Genomic DNA, 16,599 nt, shown 5'->3' with positions numbered 1-16,599 from the left:
TGTGACCAGTGTGTGTGACCAGTGTGTGTGACCAGTGTGTGTGACCAGTGTGTGTGACCAGTGTGTGTCTTATGAGGAGATGCTCTAGAAGCATTTTTTCTTTTTCTTTTTTAAAAAATATTTATTTATTTATTTTATGTATATGAGTACACTGTAGCTGTCTTCAGACACACTGGAAGAGGGCATCAGATCCCATTACAGATGGTTGTGAGCCACCATGTGGTTGCTGGGAATTGAACTCAGGACCTCTGGAAGAGCAGTCAGTGCTCTAAACCACTGAATTTCTCCAGCCCCTAGAAGCATTTTCTAATGTATGTGTATGGTGAGTGTAGGGTTGTCCTGGAGGGCGTGTTTGTGGAGGTAGAGGGTAGCATCTGAGAGGCCTGTTCTGCCCATGCACCTTTCCCTGGGTTCCCGGGATTGAACTCAAGTTCTCCTGCTTCCAATGCAAGTGATTCACCAACTGAGCATCTCTGAATGGGAGCCATTTGGAGACAAGGTAAATGTCCATTTGACTCTCTGGCTCCTAGTTCACTAGCATTTCTCCCTAAATTCTTTCTCTAGGGGATGCTAGTTCCACTGACATATTGTAATTGGTTTTGCTGTTTTATGTTAATTTTTAGTAAAGTATAAAAGTTCTCATTCTGAAGATAAAATATTTAAAATTTTAGATGTAAAAAAAAGGGTTGGGCTTAGTGGTGCACTTGGGAGGCAGAGAGAGAGGTAGAGAGAGAGGCAGAGGCAGGCAGATCTCTGAGTTTGAGGCCAGCCTGGTCTATAGAGTGAGTTCCATGACAACCAGAGCTATACAGAGAAACCCTGCCTTGAAAAAAACAGACAGACAGACAGACAGACAAATTGGTGGCTAAAGAGATGGCTCAGGAGTTAAGAGGTCAGGGATGGCTGCTCTTTTTTTTTTTTTCCCCATCAAGATAGGATCTATATAACCCAGGTTGTTCTGGAACTCACTCTGTAGACCAAGGTGGCCTCAAACAGATCCACCTGCTTCTACCTCACAAGTGCTGGGATTAAAGGAGTGCGCCACCACTCCCAGCATACGTGGTGACTACTCTTGCAGAGGATATCAGTGTTCGGTTCTCAGTGCTCATATTGTGGCTCAAACCAGTAACTGCAGTCTAGGAGATCCAGTACCCTTTTCTGACCTCTAGCACATGTGGTTCACAGACATACATGTAGACAAAAGACCCCTGGACACTAAGTAAATAAATACAACTTAAAAAAATTAAGATTGGTAAACTTTCCAGTAAGGTTAACAAACAAGTACCAGAAGTCTGCTGTGTAAACAGTTTGGTGAGCGGGGAGTCTTCCCAGTGTTTGCAAACCTTTCTCTGCTTTTCCCGGATTTGACGGGAGCAAGCTGCTGACATACTTGTACCTCTTCCCTTTTTCTCATGGTGAGTCACAGTGGTGCTGGCCTTCCAGCTGTGTTCCACTCTGCCATACTGTGTAAACACATCTTAGCAGAGAGGTCTTAGTAGCAATTAGACGCCAGCTCCAAGTAAAAGATTCTTGTATTTTTAGTGACTTTACTGTACACCTGTCCTCCTTGGCTGTGATGAGCAGTTTATAAGCTCACTGAGTCTGGGTGTGCTTCTCCTGGAAGGAGTGTTAGATGGGGTGGAGCTCTGGGCATGAGCCATAGAAGGGTCACTGTGCTGGAGTTCATCAGGAAAACTGCAGAGGGAAAAGGGGTCTGATTAAGAGTATAGAGATCACCCTGAAGGTGGAACATGGCATCTGGCTCCACTTAGGCAACATATGGAGGGGGCCAGTCCACTGCCTGAGTGCAAGTTGCAGGAGCTCCAGTGAAGGTGAGCTAGTGGCCTGTGCAGAATGGGAACCTAGAGTCATTGTGACAGTCCCGCCTGCATCCACATCTAGCCCCAGGGATTGCACTGTGCTTCAGACATGCAGGGTAAAGTACTGAAGCAGCTGGGCTGCAGAGCGGCTGGCTGTGAGCCTGTGCTATCCATGCTGTACATGGACTGCTCCTCCTCGGGGGCAGGAGTGAGGAGACCTTTATTGGGTCAGTGCAGCCTGCTGGCCTGGGGAAGCTGGAAGCAGGCATATCCATAGTGATGCACACTGTAGTTGAAGCAGGGAAGCTTTCAGATGTTAACTGTGTCCTGGCCACCCTGTTAGCTCTGGATAAGTGGTTTGTTTCCTGGGCTGGTTGTTAGAGTTGTGATCGGACTTACCACAAGTCTAGTTGGGGCTTGAGGAGCTGTTTCCTGAGCTAGGTCTGTGGCTTAAGGGTGGCTGCCTGGGCTCATACTTAAGCTTCTGTGTGTGGCCGCCCACTGCCTGCCTGTCCAGTGTCTGGAGGAGCATGTTTACCATCCTGCCTCAGGTCAGAAACTACAGCTGTTTATCAGACAGCCAGGGAACAGGTGGATCCTTTGAAGTCTCTTCACAGGAGGGTTCCAGGCTAATCAGAGTCTGAAAACCGGTAGAGCCCTGTCTGTGGTATGCGGTGCCCTATAGGTCTAAGTCAGTTAACATGTTAAAAAGAAAAGCCCGGTTTTTGTATGTATGTTTGTTTTTAATAAAAACCCGCTGAGTGTGCAGTTACTGTAGCCCACTCTTTTGGTGGGATGCTGCGCTCACAGTGGTATCTCCTTGTCCGCTGGCTTGTCAGCTGGCTTTGCGGACACTCCATATTACAGATAAAGCAAGGTGAGGTGCTCTGGTTTCAGCTGGGCCTCTCCTGCTGCACTGGTGGCACAGAGCTGTCACCATTGCTGCTTCTGTAGAGGGTAGATGGACACCTGCTTTCGGCAAGAGCAGTTGCAGTGGGATCCACACTGATAAGGTCAACAGTAAAATTCTGCAATGAAAGTGGTTTGCATGTGACTATTCACGTTTGCATTCAGAACTCAACCAGGATGGAAAAATGGCAGTGTGGAGCAGTGCTGCACAGCAGACCTCTGGCCAGAGGAGCGTCCTTGCATGGATAGACTGTGTACATGGTATGGCAGTGCTCAGTGACATTCAGCACACAGGCAGGACTGTTAGGTGCTCTGTAGTGAGCACGTCATCTTGTCTTGTTCTGGTGCAGCTGAGTAGACCCGCTCACTAGAATGTCTTCGTTTGTCAAGTAGTGGTTGCCACATGCTTGAAAATGGGCTTCTGAACAAAGAAAGCATCTGAAACCCAAACTAGTAAGCTGGATCTGGAAGCCCATGCAGAGACTGAGTCAGGACAACCATGAATAATCCATGAGGAGCAAGCCAGTGAACAGCACTCCTCCCTGGCCTCTCCTTTAGTTCCTGCTTCCAGGTTCCTGTCTGGAATCCCTGCCCTGACTTCCTCAGTGATGGACTGTGATGTGGATGTGTAAGCTGAACCCCCACCCCCACCGCAGTGGCTTTGGCCATGGTGTTTTATCGCAGCAACAGAAAGTGCAAGTAAGCCAGTCCATCTTCTTATGGTACCCTAGAGTCTATCTACCATGTGCCAGGCCAGCTACTTTTCTCTCTCTTGATTTGACTCCTGAAGGTAGAGAAGTCATTAGGTAGTTGAGAACCCAAGGACTTTTTTGAAACACTGATACATGGAAGAACAACCATGGAGAAGGTGGAGACCAGTGTAGGAGGGCCCTATCATTCATGCTAAACCAAAAGGATGGCCCCTGTGTGATTTTGATTCTCTCTGATGCATCACTACATGTCCATCCTGGGTGGTGGTTCCTGAGGGTCTGCTGAGCAGTGCTGTGGCGAACTGACGTGCTGGTGTTGAGAACTGTCAAATGTCTTCTGTGCTTCTGTAAGAAGCTGCTTTCTCCTCTTGCACCCGCATGTCCAAAGGTCAAGATGGTCTTTTTCCAAGACTGATGAGTGATATACTCTGAAGGGGGAACCCCAGGGGCCCCCATGTGCCTCTGTGTCCCTCCTGCCAGCTTTTCCTTTGTTCCAGTTAAGTCTTTCTCAGCCTGTGTTTCAGCCTCTTTTTTACAGGAGTTGCATATCAGATATTTACATTTTGATTCATAACAGTAGCAGAATTATAAATTAGCAATGAAATACTTTTATGGTTGGGGTCACCACAACACGAGGAGCTGTATTAAAGGGTTGCACTGTTAGGAAGGCTGAGAAGCACTGGTATTAGAGAGTTGAAGCATTAGGAAGGTTGAGAACTATTGCTCTAGCTGGAGTCTGAACTTTGAGAGTCAGCTCTGTCTGGCACTTGGATCTGTAGCAGGGCCCACCTTGCTAGTAAACTCAGCAGGTGGCCTTCTTGCTGTCACAGGGCTAATTGGCTCACAATGATTTGGGCCCCTGGGGCTGATTTGTACTCTTATTTTCTCTGTGTAAAAATAGCATTATCTATCTTTGGTGACTCGTTTAGAACAAAAATACTTGTTAGCCAGAGGCTAGGGCAGCAGACTTCCTGACCATCTGCTGTCAGGGTCCAGTGTGTAGTGAACTGTAAGCCCCATAGCCTATAGAAGCAGGCAGGCTCTGATTTAGCAAAGGCACACTCGATTCAATTATACAAATAGGAGAAAATACATTTAAGCCAGAGAAAAGCAGTCTCAGTGGGCTAAACTCTTGAGTCTGACCGGCCTGTTTTGTTTAGTGGGATACCGCCCTGAAAAGCTGAGCCCCAGGCTCTGATTGGCTCTCTGTCAAGCATGTTCTCTGGAAAAGGAGCAGAGTGTCTTCCTGAGCCTTTATGGATCTTTTCCTTTCTGCAGCCCATCTTGGGATAAGACTAGACAAGGACTGAACTGATGTCATGCATGCCAATGTCAGCCACTTGGCTTCTGGCATATCATCTCTGACTTCAGAAGTCCCTCCAGTGACTTCATCCAGGGTGCTACAGTTTCTGTGCTCCCCTCCCACCCCCTGCCAGACCCCCTTTTTGTGACTGAAGTACTGTGACAACTCTGGGTTGTGGTATGGGGAAGGGCTCTCAGGTTTTCTCTACTGAGGGTGTTATGGCTTAGTGCCTGGGCTGAGGATCTGGAGTTTGGCAGCCCAGCTCTATGTCCAAGTTAGGGAAACTCTGAGTCGTTTACTCTCTTTAGGCGAGCAGTGTAGAAAGAGGACATTACTAATGCACCTGGCAGGGCGGTTGTAATGATAAATGCACCACACCAGTACCAGTGTCCAGCAGGCTGCAAGGAGCATTAATCACAGTTTCATGATCACAGCCTAGAAGAAAAGCAGGCACCTCCATGACAAGTAAGGAGACAGCATGGAGCCTGCTCACCTTGTGGCCGAGCAGACCACACTTCACACTGCCAGCTGCAGGCTGCGTCTGTTGGGGGAAGCAGTCTCTGGTGGGCTTGCATGCACCTCAGGATTTGAAGTGTGGGCTATTTTCTCAGTAGGTTCAAGATTCTGAAGAGAGGTTTGGGGTGAGTAATAGTAATTAACTCTTAAGTCTTTCACAGTAGGACTTCATGACTGGAAATACCTGCTTTAGAGTCACAGAGCACGGTTGCCGGCACATGGGGCCAAATGCAGCTCTGCAGGTTTGCAAACTGTAGCTTCTTGGGCAAGACCTCCTGGAGCAAATGAGGCAGAGCAATGGCCACTCACCGTTCAAGGGATGCAGGGTGGGAAGCACTGCCCTGTGTAACCTTAACACCGAGTGGGAGCACCCTCAATCTTGGTAGCACAAAAGAGACCCCAGAACTGGCTAGCTTAGAATGGAGTGGGCTGGGCAGTTTCTGGAAGGACATGGGGCTGCTTGGCATTTGAGGCCAGGCTTGGGTTCCTGGGTGAGTGGCCAGATGTGGTCATTGGTGACCACTGTGAAGTTACTGCTTGGGAACTCTGGCTAGCTTGTCTGGGATGAGCCTGGCCAGGAGGCTGTGGAGATTAGAGGGCACCACTGAGAGCTGTGCAGGCCATCTAGAGTGGTTAAGAGAGGGTTTGAGGCAAAAAGTTGTGTTGGCATTCAGGGATAAAAGGGAAGACAAGCTCAGAGAGCGGGTCTTTGCTGCTGGCCCTGTTGCTACCAAATAGCAAGGCCAATTTGGAGATAGTGAGAGTGTGGGGACCTGTTCAACTCGAGGTCATTGGTGGAGGCAGCCACATGGATGTAGCCTTCCTAGAGGATTGTGTGAAAAAAAAGAGGGTTGATTTCATCCCACCCCCGGAGTACTTGGAAAGTACAGTGTGTTAGAGTGCCTTTGATCTGCCCACAGAGTATAGTTTTCTGAATGACACCTTGAGGTACCTCTTTGGTGGAAAATGTGAAATGTCCCTCTCAGAGGGAGGTGAGACTGGGCTGAACTTGTTCACAAAGAATTTTGTCACTTACCCAGTGAGAGGTAGTGGTGCTGAAGAAACTCAAAGTAATACAACTGATGTTATAAATGACTCACTAATAGATTTGCTTTGGAGAAATTAAGTCACACAAGTGGAATTTAGCTAAAGGAACACTGCCTCCAAAATATCCCAGAGGTAAGTGGTCTGCTAAACAAGCCTGTTGGCGATAGGGGGAATTTAGGATCCAGGGATGTAAATGTTTACACAGTGGGAGTGACCAGTCTTTAGGTTCCATTCCCATTACAAAGGAGACATTACTGACTTAGAACCAACCTTCAGGCCCATCCCAAAGACAGGCCCCTAATGGCAGCTCAAAGCAGGCCATGCAGGATCTCAACCATCTGTAGTCCTGTCTGCTCTTAAGTCCCCTGTGCTCTGATCAGGAAGAGCACTAATCTGCCAGGTGGGCAAGCGGACCTGGGTAACAACTATTCAAAAAGAACAACACTGGTATACATAAGAGATAGTTTTGGCAGTGTCTTTGCTGTGTAAGTCTCCCATCTGCCCAAGTAGACAGACTTGCAGTCTCCACCTGTCTCTGTTTGAATTGTTCAAAATGTGACTTGGGACTGGGACCTAAAAGAGATTTTATTAAAGAGGTCAGCTTATGTAAAGTGCATAAGCCTAGGGTATATATAAGTTAGCAAAATCATCTGTTCAAGGCCAGTTATTCCTTGGGTATTAGCCAATGCTGGACACACTCTTCCTTCATTTCTAAGTGTGTAGAGTGATTTCTCACTGAGAAGGAATGCTATTTCTTTTACAGTGGCTCTTGAGTACCTGAGTCTCTTGCCAGAATCAGTGTCAGTCCTCCAAAGTTGGTGCCTGGGGATCAGAAGGGATCCTCACCATGCGCCAGCCATCTTAAATGCCTCGGAAATGTCATGGGAAAGACCCCTTTGCATCGGCTCTGGTGTCAGGGGGCAGCAGTGGGAGGTGTGAATGTCAGCTCTGTCCTGGCTTCCTTCCTCCCGCATTATTGCTTTCCACTTAATAGCTGATTAATAATAGTTGATAAACAAAAGGAAAAAAGAACCAATGCAGCACACATATGTTGCTATGACTGTGAACCCACGAGCCTGGCTGGGTCTCTACATGCCCTTAATGTTGCGTGTCTTCCTGCTACCAATACGACCTTTTGTCTTTTAAGCTGACTTTGTTTTTGTTATGCAGTGTTAGAAATGCCTACTTTCTGTAGGAAATCGAACAGTCAAGGATCAGATCCCTGTAATGACCCTTTAGATGAGCCTCCTTCTAGTGCTACCCTTAGGCGCCTGTGCAAGGGAAGTAACCTGGCCTTTGCCCTGTGTGTGATTGTTTTTATTATGGTTTACAGCATAGGTGGTTGTATGCTTTCTGTTTCTGTTTTTGTTTTTCCTGCAGTTTTTTCTCAGTGGTTCTGTTTTTTGGTTTTTGTTTTTTTACTTAAAAAAAAATTTTTTTTTGCTTGTTTTTTTCATGACAGGGTTTCTCTGTGTAGCCCTGGCTGTCCTGAAATTCACTCTGTAGACCAGGCTGGCTGTTGAACTCAGAAATCCGCCTGCCTCTGCCTCCCGAGTGCTGTGGTTAAAGGCATGTGCTACCACTGCTGGGCTTCTCAAAGTAATTTAAAAAGTATAAATCTTTTAAAATTATTTTAATAAATGAAAACAGTAATATCCTTGTCTTGAAAGTATCACACTGCAGATAGGTAATTCCAGCACACGAAGCTGGCCATATGCGTTCACTGTGTTAAAAAGGTTCTGTTGCCTTCTGAAGGGTTGAATCTCCAAGCTGGGAATTGTAACATGTGTCCTCTCCCTTTGCAGCCTCTCCTGGTCTTTCTCACTAGCTAATTAGTATCTGTTCCCCTGAGTCCCCTGCAAGATTGCTTCTGGATCTACTCCCCTCCTCAGACTCAAGTCTCTTAAAGAGCTCAGTCTGTGGCCCCCTGATGGCACAGCATGAGCTTCTGCTAGAGCCAGGCTCCCACAGCTCACACCATCTCTGCCTGTGCTTAGAGGGCTGCCAGGGCCTGAGAAGGGCCAGTGGGAGGACACGTGGACAATAGCTGCATGGACTACTCTTAGAACAGGGCCTCTTGTGCTGTGAGTGCCTCAGTGAGCCTCTCCTACCCTGCTGTGGCTCATTATTTAGGCCTGGGCTGGCCCAAGGCCTTCAGGTGTGTCCTGGGTGGCTTCCGTGGAGGAGGGAGCTGTGGAGGGCCACTGGCACAGCACGAAGCCTTGGGGCAGAGGAAAGAAGGCCCCGGTCTCAGTGGTCTGAGATAACAATCTCGGAGGCCTTTCTGCCTCACTGCACCCTCTCTGTCTCAGCTTATCTTTGAGCACTCCGGGAAGAAAGAAACCACAGTGTTGGCATTGGCCCAAGAAAGCCAAAACATTTCTGGCTCGGCTGCCAGTGTGGTCAGGTGCCTGTGATTGAAACAGGCTGTGTGTGCTTTTCTGACGAATCCACTCCCATCCCTGCCTGCTTATTTCTAGGAAATGCTACTGTAGATAAGCTGGAGGACTTCATCAACAACATCAACAGTGTCCTGGAGTCTCTGTATATCGAGATAAAGAAAGGAGTTACTGAAGACGATGGGAGACCCATTTATGCACTGGTATGTGTGGCAGCGCCCTCTAGTGGCATTTTGAGAAACTGGCACAGAGGGCTCTGCAGTAGCTTATTCCTGACCCACTCTTCTGAGAGAGGGATGAGAAAGTGATAAACATTGTGGTGAAGACATGGCCTGATCCTTATGTGGTTTATTTTTAGGTGAATCTTGCTACAACTTCAGTTTCCAAAATGGCCACAGATTTTGCAGAGAACGAGCTGGATCTGTTTAGAAAGGCTGTGAGTACAGTACTCGTTGCTACAGTATGCTGTGCTTCTAATGGGAGGAAATAGAAACTGCAATTGTGGAGGTCATGCTCCCCAGCTGTTGTATTCCGTGTGGGTGCCCCACTCGTGAAGAATCAGGAGGGAGGTCGCTGCAATTTGCATGAGGTTTTTATTGAAACTAGTATACTAGGGTCACCCTGCATCCGGGACACGAACGACCAAGAGGAAACAAAGCTCTATAAGTTTTTATACCCTTTCAGAACAGAGTTTTACAGCCTACAATGCAGACTGGTTATAGTTTACAACATGGGCCAGTTACTCTTTATCTTTCCCATTGTTCTTTTGTTTCTATTGACCTTCCTCCTCCAGGTGAGGAGTAGATACCTGTTGCAGTAGGAGGGGGGGGGGGAGATCCACCCTCCTGGGGAAGTTTCCTGGAACCAGGCATTGCTCTGTAAACCTTTCTGAAGCTCTGTCTTTAGGCTAAATGGACATTCCTTGCTCTTTGGTATTTTTATGAGGTGTCCCTATTTGCTCAATTCTTACATAGCTTCCTGGGTCTTATGGGGAGTGACAGGCCAAACAAACCACCTGAGAACCTGTTGGAGTGCATGGGCCCCAGTCCCTGCCCCAGAATGCTCCAAACCCAACCCTGCACTTTAGTGAGGCACTCACTGAACAGTTGATGTGCTAGGGCCCTGTTCTTCCAAGCTTTATAGCAGTTTGCTCAGCCCATCTGCCACACACCTGGCTAAGACTGGTTCTGAGTCCTGAAAGCACATAGCAGCTACTGGAAAGGTAGGAAAGGAGCGCCCTCTTCAGTTTCAGCTTGACTGGGCCCTTCAAGACAGGTAGACTTTCTAGTCTTATGGTTTCATGGTACTCCTAGGCTGTCAGCATGGTGTGGAGAATAAGGGTAGGACAAGGGCCATACCCTGTGTGCACAAGGATGGATACCTAGCACCTGTCCTGCCACAGACAGAAACTTAGGGAATGTGCCTGGTATGAGTCCATGCAGTTTCTCCTGCTGACCCACCCTGGCTCTGCTCCTCTGCCTGAGTGAGGAGAGGTGCTGCCTCATGTGCCCAGTCATTGGTTTTTCTCCTTCTTCTGGGAGATGGAGGCAGGGCAGGAGCGCTACTCTGGGGAGTGTAACAGGAGTTGGATTAGACATGTCTGCTGTTATACATTCTCTTCCTGAAGGGCTGTCTGTACCACCTTGCCTGTGTTGGGGCCATTTTAGCCCATCCTGGCCAGGGCTGGCTGGAGGCTTAGGTACGGTGTTTGTTATTCAAATAGATGAATAAGGTACCTTTTTCTCTTGCAGTTGGAACTGATTGTTGACTCAGAAACTGGCTTTGCTTCTTCTACAAACATTCTGAACCTAGTTGATCAACTCAAAGGCAAAAAAATGAGGAAGAAGGAGGCGGAGCAGGTGCTGCAGAAGTTTGTGCAGAGCAAGTGGCTGATTGAGGTACCCTGGTGGCCTTCACCTGTTCACTCGGAAGTGCACAATCTCTGTTCTCGCAGTTGAGCCAGGCCCATCTGTGGGCTCTTCTCTACTGTAAGCTTCCCGTGACCTATGAGAGGAGAGCCTCTGTTCCCTAATACTTACATGGTTGAGCTTGGGTGCTGCAGCCACATGTGGAAGAGGCTGGACTCGATGGACAGTTTATCCAAGCTCTGGTACAGACAGGCATTGTACAGTGGTGGTGTGAATGAAAACAGCCCCACAGGGTCATGTTTGAATACTCTAATTGGTGGAACTGTTTGGGAAGGGGTAGGAGGTGTGGTCTTGTTAGAGGAGATATGTCACTGGGGCATGGGCTTTGAGGTTTCAAAATATTCCCATCTACCCTGGTGCCTCTGCCTCCTGCTTATGGATTGAGATGTAAGCTGTCAGGAGACTGCTCTAGTGCCATGCCTGACTGCCTGCCTGCTCCATGCTCCCTGCCATGGTCATGGTCTCTAGCCCTCAGAACTGGGAGCCAAAAATTAAATGCTTTCTTCTGTAAGTTACCTCAGTCACAGCTATGAAAAAGCAACAGAGATAAAGTTGGTGGGATGAACATGGCCCTGACGCCTTCCTGGGTCTGACTCCTGGTACAGCTAACTGCTCTTTCATTCCTATGCCTGGTGTGGCACAGGGGCAAGTGTGAGAGTGTGCAGTGCCCCCTGCTGTAGGAGGCTTCTAGGGTGCTGTGACAGCATTGTCACTATTGTGCTGCCGAGGGCCGGTGCTCTTGGCCTTCCACTCAGTACGCTGACCCTAGAAGTACACAGAGTACATGCAGACACAGGTGGGTCTGGGAGGAGCAAGCTGTGTAGTGAGGCCTGGCTGGAGTGAGGCACATGCCCCAGGTTTCCCCCCAGAAAAGTTACTACTGTTTCCAGAAGCCCAGACGTGAACTCAGGTTGGCCCCATGGATCACAGCTCTGCCCCACCAGAGAGAGCTCCAGCATGCTGCTCTAGCTCCACTGTCTCCAGCTTCTTCTTTGGGTAGTCCGTACGTGGCCTGAGAGTGCTGTTGGTGGCCTCATTCGCTACCCTTTACTTCCTCTCTGGGAACCTTGGTGGAATTCTAATCCAAGGTATCTGCCGGGAAGAGAGGTAGGAGTGGCCTTGGGGAGTGAGGGCTAGCTTGGGGACATTCTGTTTGTCCTGTGTAGGTGTGTGTTGACCACATCTTGGTTGGTTTGCCTATGTTGACACTCTGCTAGCATGCAGCCCAGGTAACAAGCCTGGTTAGGTGCCTGTGGCACATCAGTGACTCTTCAGTTTCTTGGCCTCTCTGGGGTGGGTTTGTCAGTGTAGAATGTTCTGATGTACTCTCTTTGAGAGAGACTTTTTGAGAGCAGGGGTTCTGACTTTATTGTCCTGTTTCAGAATGTGCCTGACAACTGTAGTGCTCAGTAAATGCTTGCTGAGTGGGCGACTGGGTTCCCTTTGCCTAGCTCTTTGCTGCTATCAGGCTGGCATAGAGAGGAGGGGTCCCACCTCCAGCTTCTGGGGCCTACCATGGTGCCCATGGCCTCCAGACCCCTGTCCTTCTGGTGCCTTTCAGAATGAACATGCTGGCTGTGCCTACTGTAGGACAGCTCTGGGCTGCTTAATGGGAGGGTTTAATGGGAGTCCTGAAGAAATGTGTGAGCTGCTGTGGAGGGGAACATGGAGGCCCTCCACCTGGCTGCCCATCAGCCCCTCAGTCTCCTCAGCCCTGCCACTGGGCATCCCCTGAGTTCTTGTTTACCATGTATCTGGTGAATGAAGGCACCGGCTCATGCAGTATGGGGCGTGGTTGGGAGAGCATCTCTGGGCTCCTCACTTTCTGGGCAGGGCTGCTGTGAGTTATGTGGGGGACCCACTGAAGGATTGTTGACCAGGTTGCTGGCTGGTCCCTTTCCAAGCCTTCCTAGGCATCCAGTTCCTTGATCAGAGGAACTGGGTTTTAGCATCATCTTTGGCCTCGGAATTGTAGCCTCCCTTTGTTTGCTAAGGCTTCTCTAGGTACGATGCAGCTGGTTGGTCCACAGGAGGCTCTGGACTGGAGGGTGCTAAGTCAGGCATCAGAGCCTGGCCCACATCCTCCCCATAGTCCAGGTTGGCTCCCTCTGGTGGGTGCAGCCTCAAGAGCAGGGGAAGGAGGCCCAGGGAGCTGGCTGAGTAGTGGAGTATGGACCTGCGATCTTTGACAGCTAACACCCACAGGACACCTGAGTAGGCTCCAAGTCCCTGTCTGCCTAATAATAGCCACTGCTCAGGATACTAGTGCTTTGTGTACAAAGGCCTTTCTATTTCCGAACTCCTTTCCCACTGCCCACTCTTGGCTCTTGGAAATAATTTCACTTGCTTCTTTGGTCACCAGGCCCCCTCATAAATGCCCTGCTCCCACCTTTCCACTACTGCCTTGGAAAGGAAGCCCAGCTTCCACAAACACCCTTCCCCACTGTGTGGTGGGTAGGGAGGGAACTTAGGTGTGGAAGACAGCAATATGAGGGGGACTGTCCTGTCGGGCTGTCTCCTCAGCCTCCATCTACTACAGAGCCACCTTTGTGTGTGGCCGTCCTGTCAGCTTCCCTCTGTCCACTTCACATGCCCAGGACCACTGAGACTCCACACTGCCTCTTCTAGTTTCATTTGTAAAGTGGCAGTCAGGGCTGGCAGTGATGGGGCAACACTGGTGGGAAGGGGTTGGGAAGTGGGCACCGGCTAGGGTTGTCTTGGGTTACCCATCGGGAGATTGCTCTCCTCCCTGGCCTCTGTCTTCCCTTGCTGACGACACCGACTGTGACTAGCTTGTGGGGCGGCTGTGAAGATGGGGCCATCACATCTGTGAAGGCAAGAGAGGTTCTGAGATCTAGAGGGTAAGAAGACCTTTGCCTCCATTATCTGTTTGATATTTGGTTTCTCTTTCTTGAGGTTTGGCTAAAGGGACTTTGCTGACATTCGTTGGATGGGATTGGTGACAGTGTGCAGTGACTAGAGCATCTAGACCTAGTCCTCCTGCACTCTGGGCTGTGGGACGGGGAGAGTTAGCCCTGAGCTAGCATGAGTGTGTTATGTCCCTGCAGAAGGAGGGGGAGTTCACCTTGCATGGCCGGGCTATCTTGGAGATGGAGCAGTTCATCCGAGAAAGCTACCCAGATGCTGTGAAGATATGCAACATCTGCCACGGCCTCCTCATCCAGGTACTCAGGCAGCAGTAGGAGTGGGCCCCCTGCTTAGCCCACTGGACCTCCATTGTTAAATCCCTCAGGACATAGCACCTTCAGGACAGGCCATGATATGCTCCCCTCGATGCACCCCTAGTTCTCTCCCTGGACGTTCAGCTCTATCCCAAGGGTGCTAATGGGTGCTGGCTGATATCTTAAGTGTTGGTAGCTCTGTGACATGTTTTTCTCTGTGCCACCATTCTGCTTTTCAGCTGCAGGCTTTCCTATGATTCAATCAGGCTGGATGCCTGAGTTTGCTTCTTTTTGATTATCTTGGGCAACCAGGCTCCATACTGATCTATGTGCGTATCCATGGGGTCCATGATATTTCTATGTTTAGAGGAGGTGGAGTCTCTGGCTTACAACATGCTTCTCTTGATCTAAAAGCATGTGATAACATGTTGTCACTTGGCTTACTGCAAAGATGTATGCCTCTATCTCCTATCAGGGACTCTCTGGTTAGGGAGCCTGTGCTTGGGGCTACAGGGGATTGGCAGGGAGGGAGGTTTTCTGCACCTTCCATCCATGCCTACTTGTTCAAAATTCTGTAGTGAAAGCCCTACTGTAAGGACTTGGGTTTATTGCCAGCATTAAGTTTGGGCCTGGAAGTTTAAACCCTCCAGCCTGCTAGCCATTTTCTTGCAGCTTTCTGAAGGTTTGTGAGTTGAGAGATGTACTGGTCCACGGTCATCAGGCTGTCTTGTTTCAGGGTCAAAGCTGTGAGACGTGTGGAATTAGGATGCATTTGCCTTGCGTGGCCAAATACTTCCAGTCCACCCCTGAACCACGCTGCCCCCACTGTAATGACTACTGGCCCCACGACATACCAGGTACGTGTCTCCCCCCACCCAGAGTGCTCATGGGATGGGGTGGCCTTGTGATGGGCTGTCTGTGGGACCTCTGTTCTAAGTCTGGGCCCCAAGAGCACCCTTGGAGGGAGGGCTAAGGAGGTCTCTGAGCATGAAGGTCACTGTTGGTGACCTGTTGAAGCACAGGTGAACACTGCCTGCCTGCCTTGTTCTACAGGGCTCTAGAATCCAATAGAAACCCCAAGGCTTGTGAGAGCCAAACAAGGCTGTCCTTATAGCCATCCAGGGACAGGGATGGGAAAGCCACCCCCCAGCTCCCTCAGTGAGCCATGCTGCCTGGCTCACGGTGCTGTGGGAGGAGGGTTAACAGTGGCATGTCCTCATGGGAAGAAACAGCTGTAGACGTAGCTGGTGTTGTATGTGATCAGTCCACTCGCCATGCTGCTCACTGTGTCTGTGCTGTTCTATACACAGAAGTCTACGACCCTGAGAAGGAGAGGGAGGCTGGCATCTCCAAGTCGAGCAGAAAGTCCTTGCGGACCCGGCAGCACTAGCTGTGTCCTGCATCCTTCTGGCTCTTGGTGCGCTGATCCTCACAGCCCCTTTAGAACTGCCGTGTCTCCAATGTTGATATTTGTTCTTAACATGTTTTTATTAAATGCTTCGTGATGGCACTGTTCTCTGTAATCCAGGGCTTGTGTGGGGCGGGTTCCCCTTGCTGAGTTGAGTGGACTGGCCCTGAGTGGCAGCCCCGGGCAGGTGTCTCTTTGGCTCTGGTGTCTTTGCATTGTTGCAGTCTTGGCCATGAGATTAGCCTTAGTGTCCACAGCTACAGTAGGACCTTACTCTGGCCCCAAGTGCAGTAGACCCCTGCAGGCTGGGCTGGACTAGATTTGTGCTGTTTCTATGGGGCCTTTTGTCCCCCATCAGCCCACCAGTTATTTCAGCAAGTAGCCTGAGAGCGAGTCCAGCCTCTTTGTCCCTGTGTCCACAGCAGGCCGTTCTCAAACCCTGTCCAGCCCAGATCCCACCTCTTTTTCCCAGCTGCTGCAGCTGCTCAGCTCCTGGCCCCATTCCCCCTGTAGAGTCACATGCCATACCCTGCTGAGACCTTGGTTTGATTTCAGATGATTGTGTTGAGCTAAGGACTCATGGTAAGGGTTCTCACCTGCTCACCTCAGCCTTCCTTCCGTTCTCAGCTCCTCCTCTGTGGTTCCCTGGCTGCTTCTGTTCACCCCCACATATCAGGACCCATACCGAATGAGGAGGGACATGCTAACGTTCCTTCTAGAGGCTTAGGCTGGTGGTTCCAATGATGTCACCAGGTCATCCCAACTTTTTTTTTTTTTTTGATTTTCGAGACAGGGTTTCTCTGTGTAGCCCTGGCTGTCCTGGAACTCACTCTGTAGACCAGGCTGGCCTCGAACTCAGAAATCCGCCTGCCTCTGCCTCCCAAGTGCTGGGATTAAAGGTGTGCGCCACCACTGCCCGGCCTCATCCCAACTTTTTACCTCTGTTGAACTCTGGCAGGAAGGTAGTACTGGTCTAGAAAAGCCAGGGCTTGGAGTTGGGCGCTCTGGGTTGGGAGTGTTGAGTCCCTGGTCTTAGGATCCCCTGCACCCTCACAGCCTTCAAAGTGAAGCTCAGGGGCAGTCCCTCAAGCCTGCCCTCAGGACTATACTGGGCAAGGTGGCTCTGCAGTCTCTGCTTTGGGATGGCTAGTTGCCTGCTTATCCTGTGTTGCAGTGGTACAGCTCAGGCCATCCCTGAGGGTGACCAAGGAACTCTGGAGATAGCAGCCTTCCTGCCACCTGTCTCCCTGCCTCTACCTTTTCTCTTATCATGGTACCAACCAGTCAGTGTAAGCATCCCACAGGACTGACACTCCCCACCCAAGACCCTCACCTTCTAGATCCTAGTTTGATGTTCATCAACTATAGTCTGTCCTT

At 49.8% G+C, this 16,599-nt stretch overlaps 1 protein-coding gene across 2 annotated transcripts in view; it reads left to right on the top strand.

Moving 5' to 3' along the window:
• The window catches only part of Nsmce1 (NSE1 homolog, SMC5-SMC6 complex component), a 27,783-nt gene extending 12,459 nt beyond the window's left edge, over positions 1-15,324 (top strand). For both annotated transcript variants that reach the window (XM_031388218.1, XM_031388217.1), the window contains exons 3-8: positions 8,786-8,907; positions 9,063-9,140; positions 10,456-10,602; positions 13,701-13,817; positions 14,551-14,671; positions 15,125-15,324. In XM_031388218.1, the coding sequence (XP_031244078.1) occupies positions 8,786-8,907; positions 9,063-9,140; positions 10,456-10,602; positions 13,701-13,817; positions 14,551-14,671; positions 15,125-15,204 (665 nt within the window). In that variant the 3' untranslated portion in view covers positions 15,205-15,324. The remainder of the gene's footprint in view (positions 1-8,785; positions 8,908-9,062; positions 9,141-10,455; positions 10,603-13,700; positions 13,818-14,550; positions 14,672-15,124) is intronic.
• The last annotated feature ends 1,275 nt before the right edge of the window (positions 15,325-16,599 follow it).

Source organism: Mastomys coucha, unplaced genomic scaffold (assembly GCF_008632895.1).
Source record: "Mastomys coucha isolate ucsf_1 unplaced genomic scaffold, UCSF_Mcou_1 pScaffold21, whole genome shotgun sequence".
Classification (NCBI taxonomy): domain Eukaryota; kingdom Metazoa; phylum Chordata; class Mammalia; order Rodentia; family Muridae; genus Mastomys; species Mastomys coucha.
This window is presented reverse-complemented; position numbering and strand designations above follow the sequence as displayed.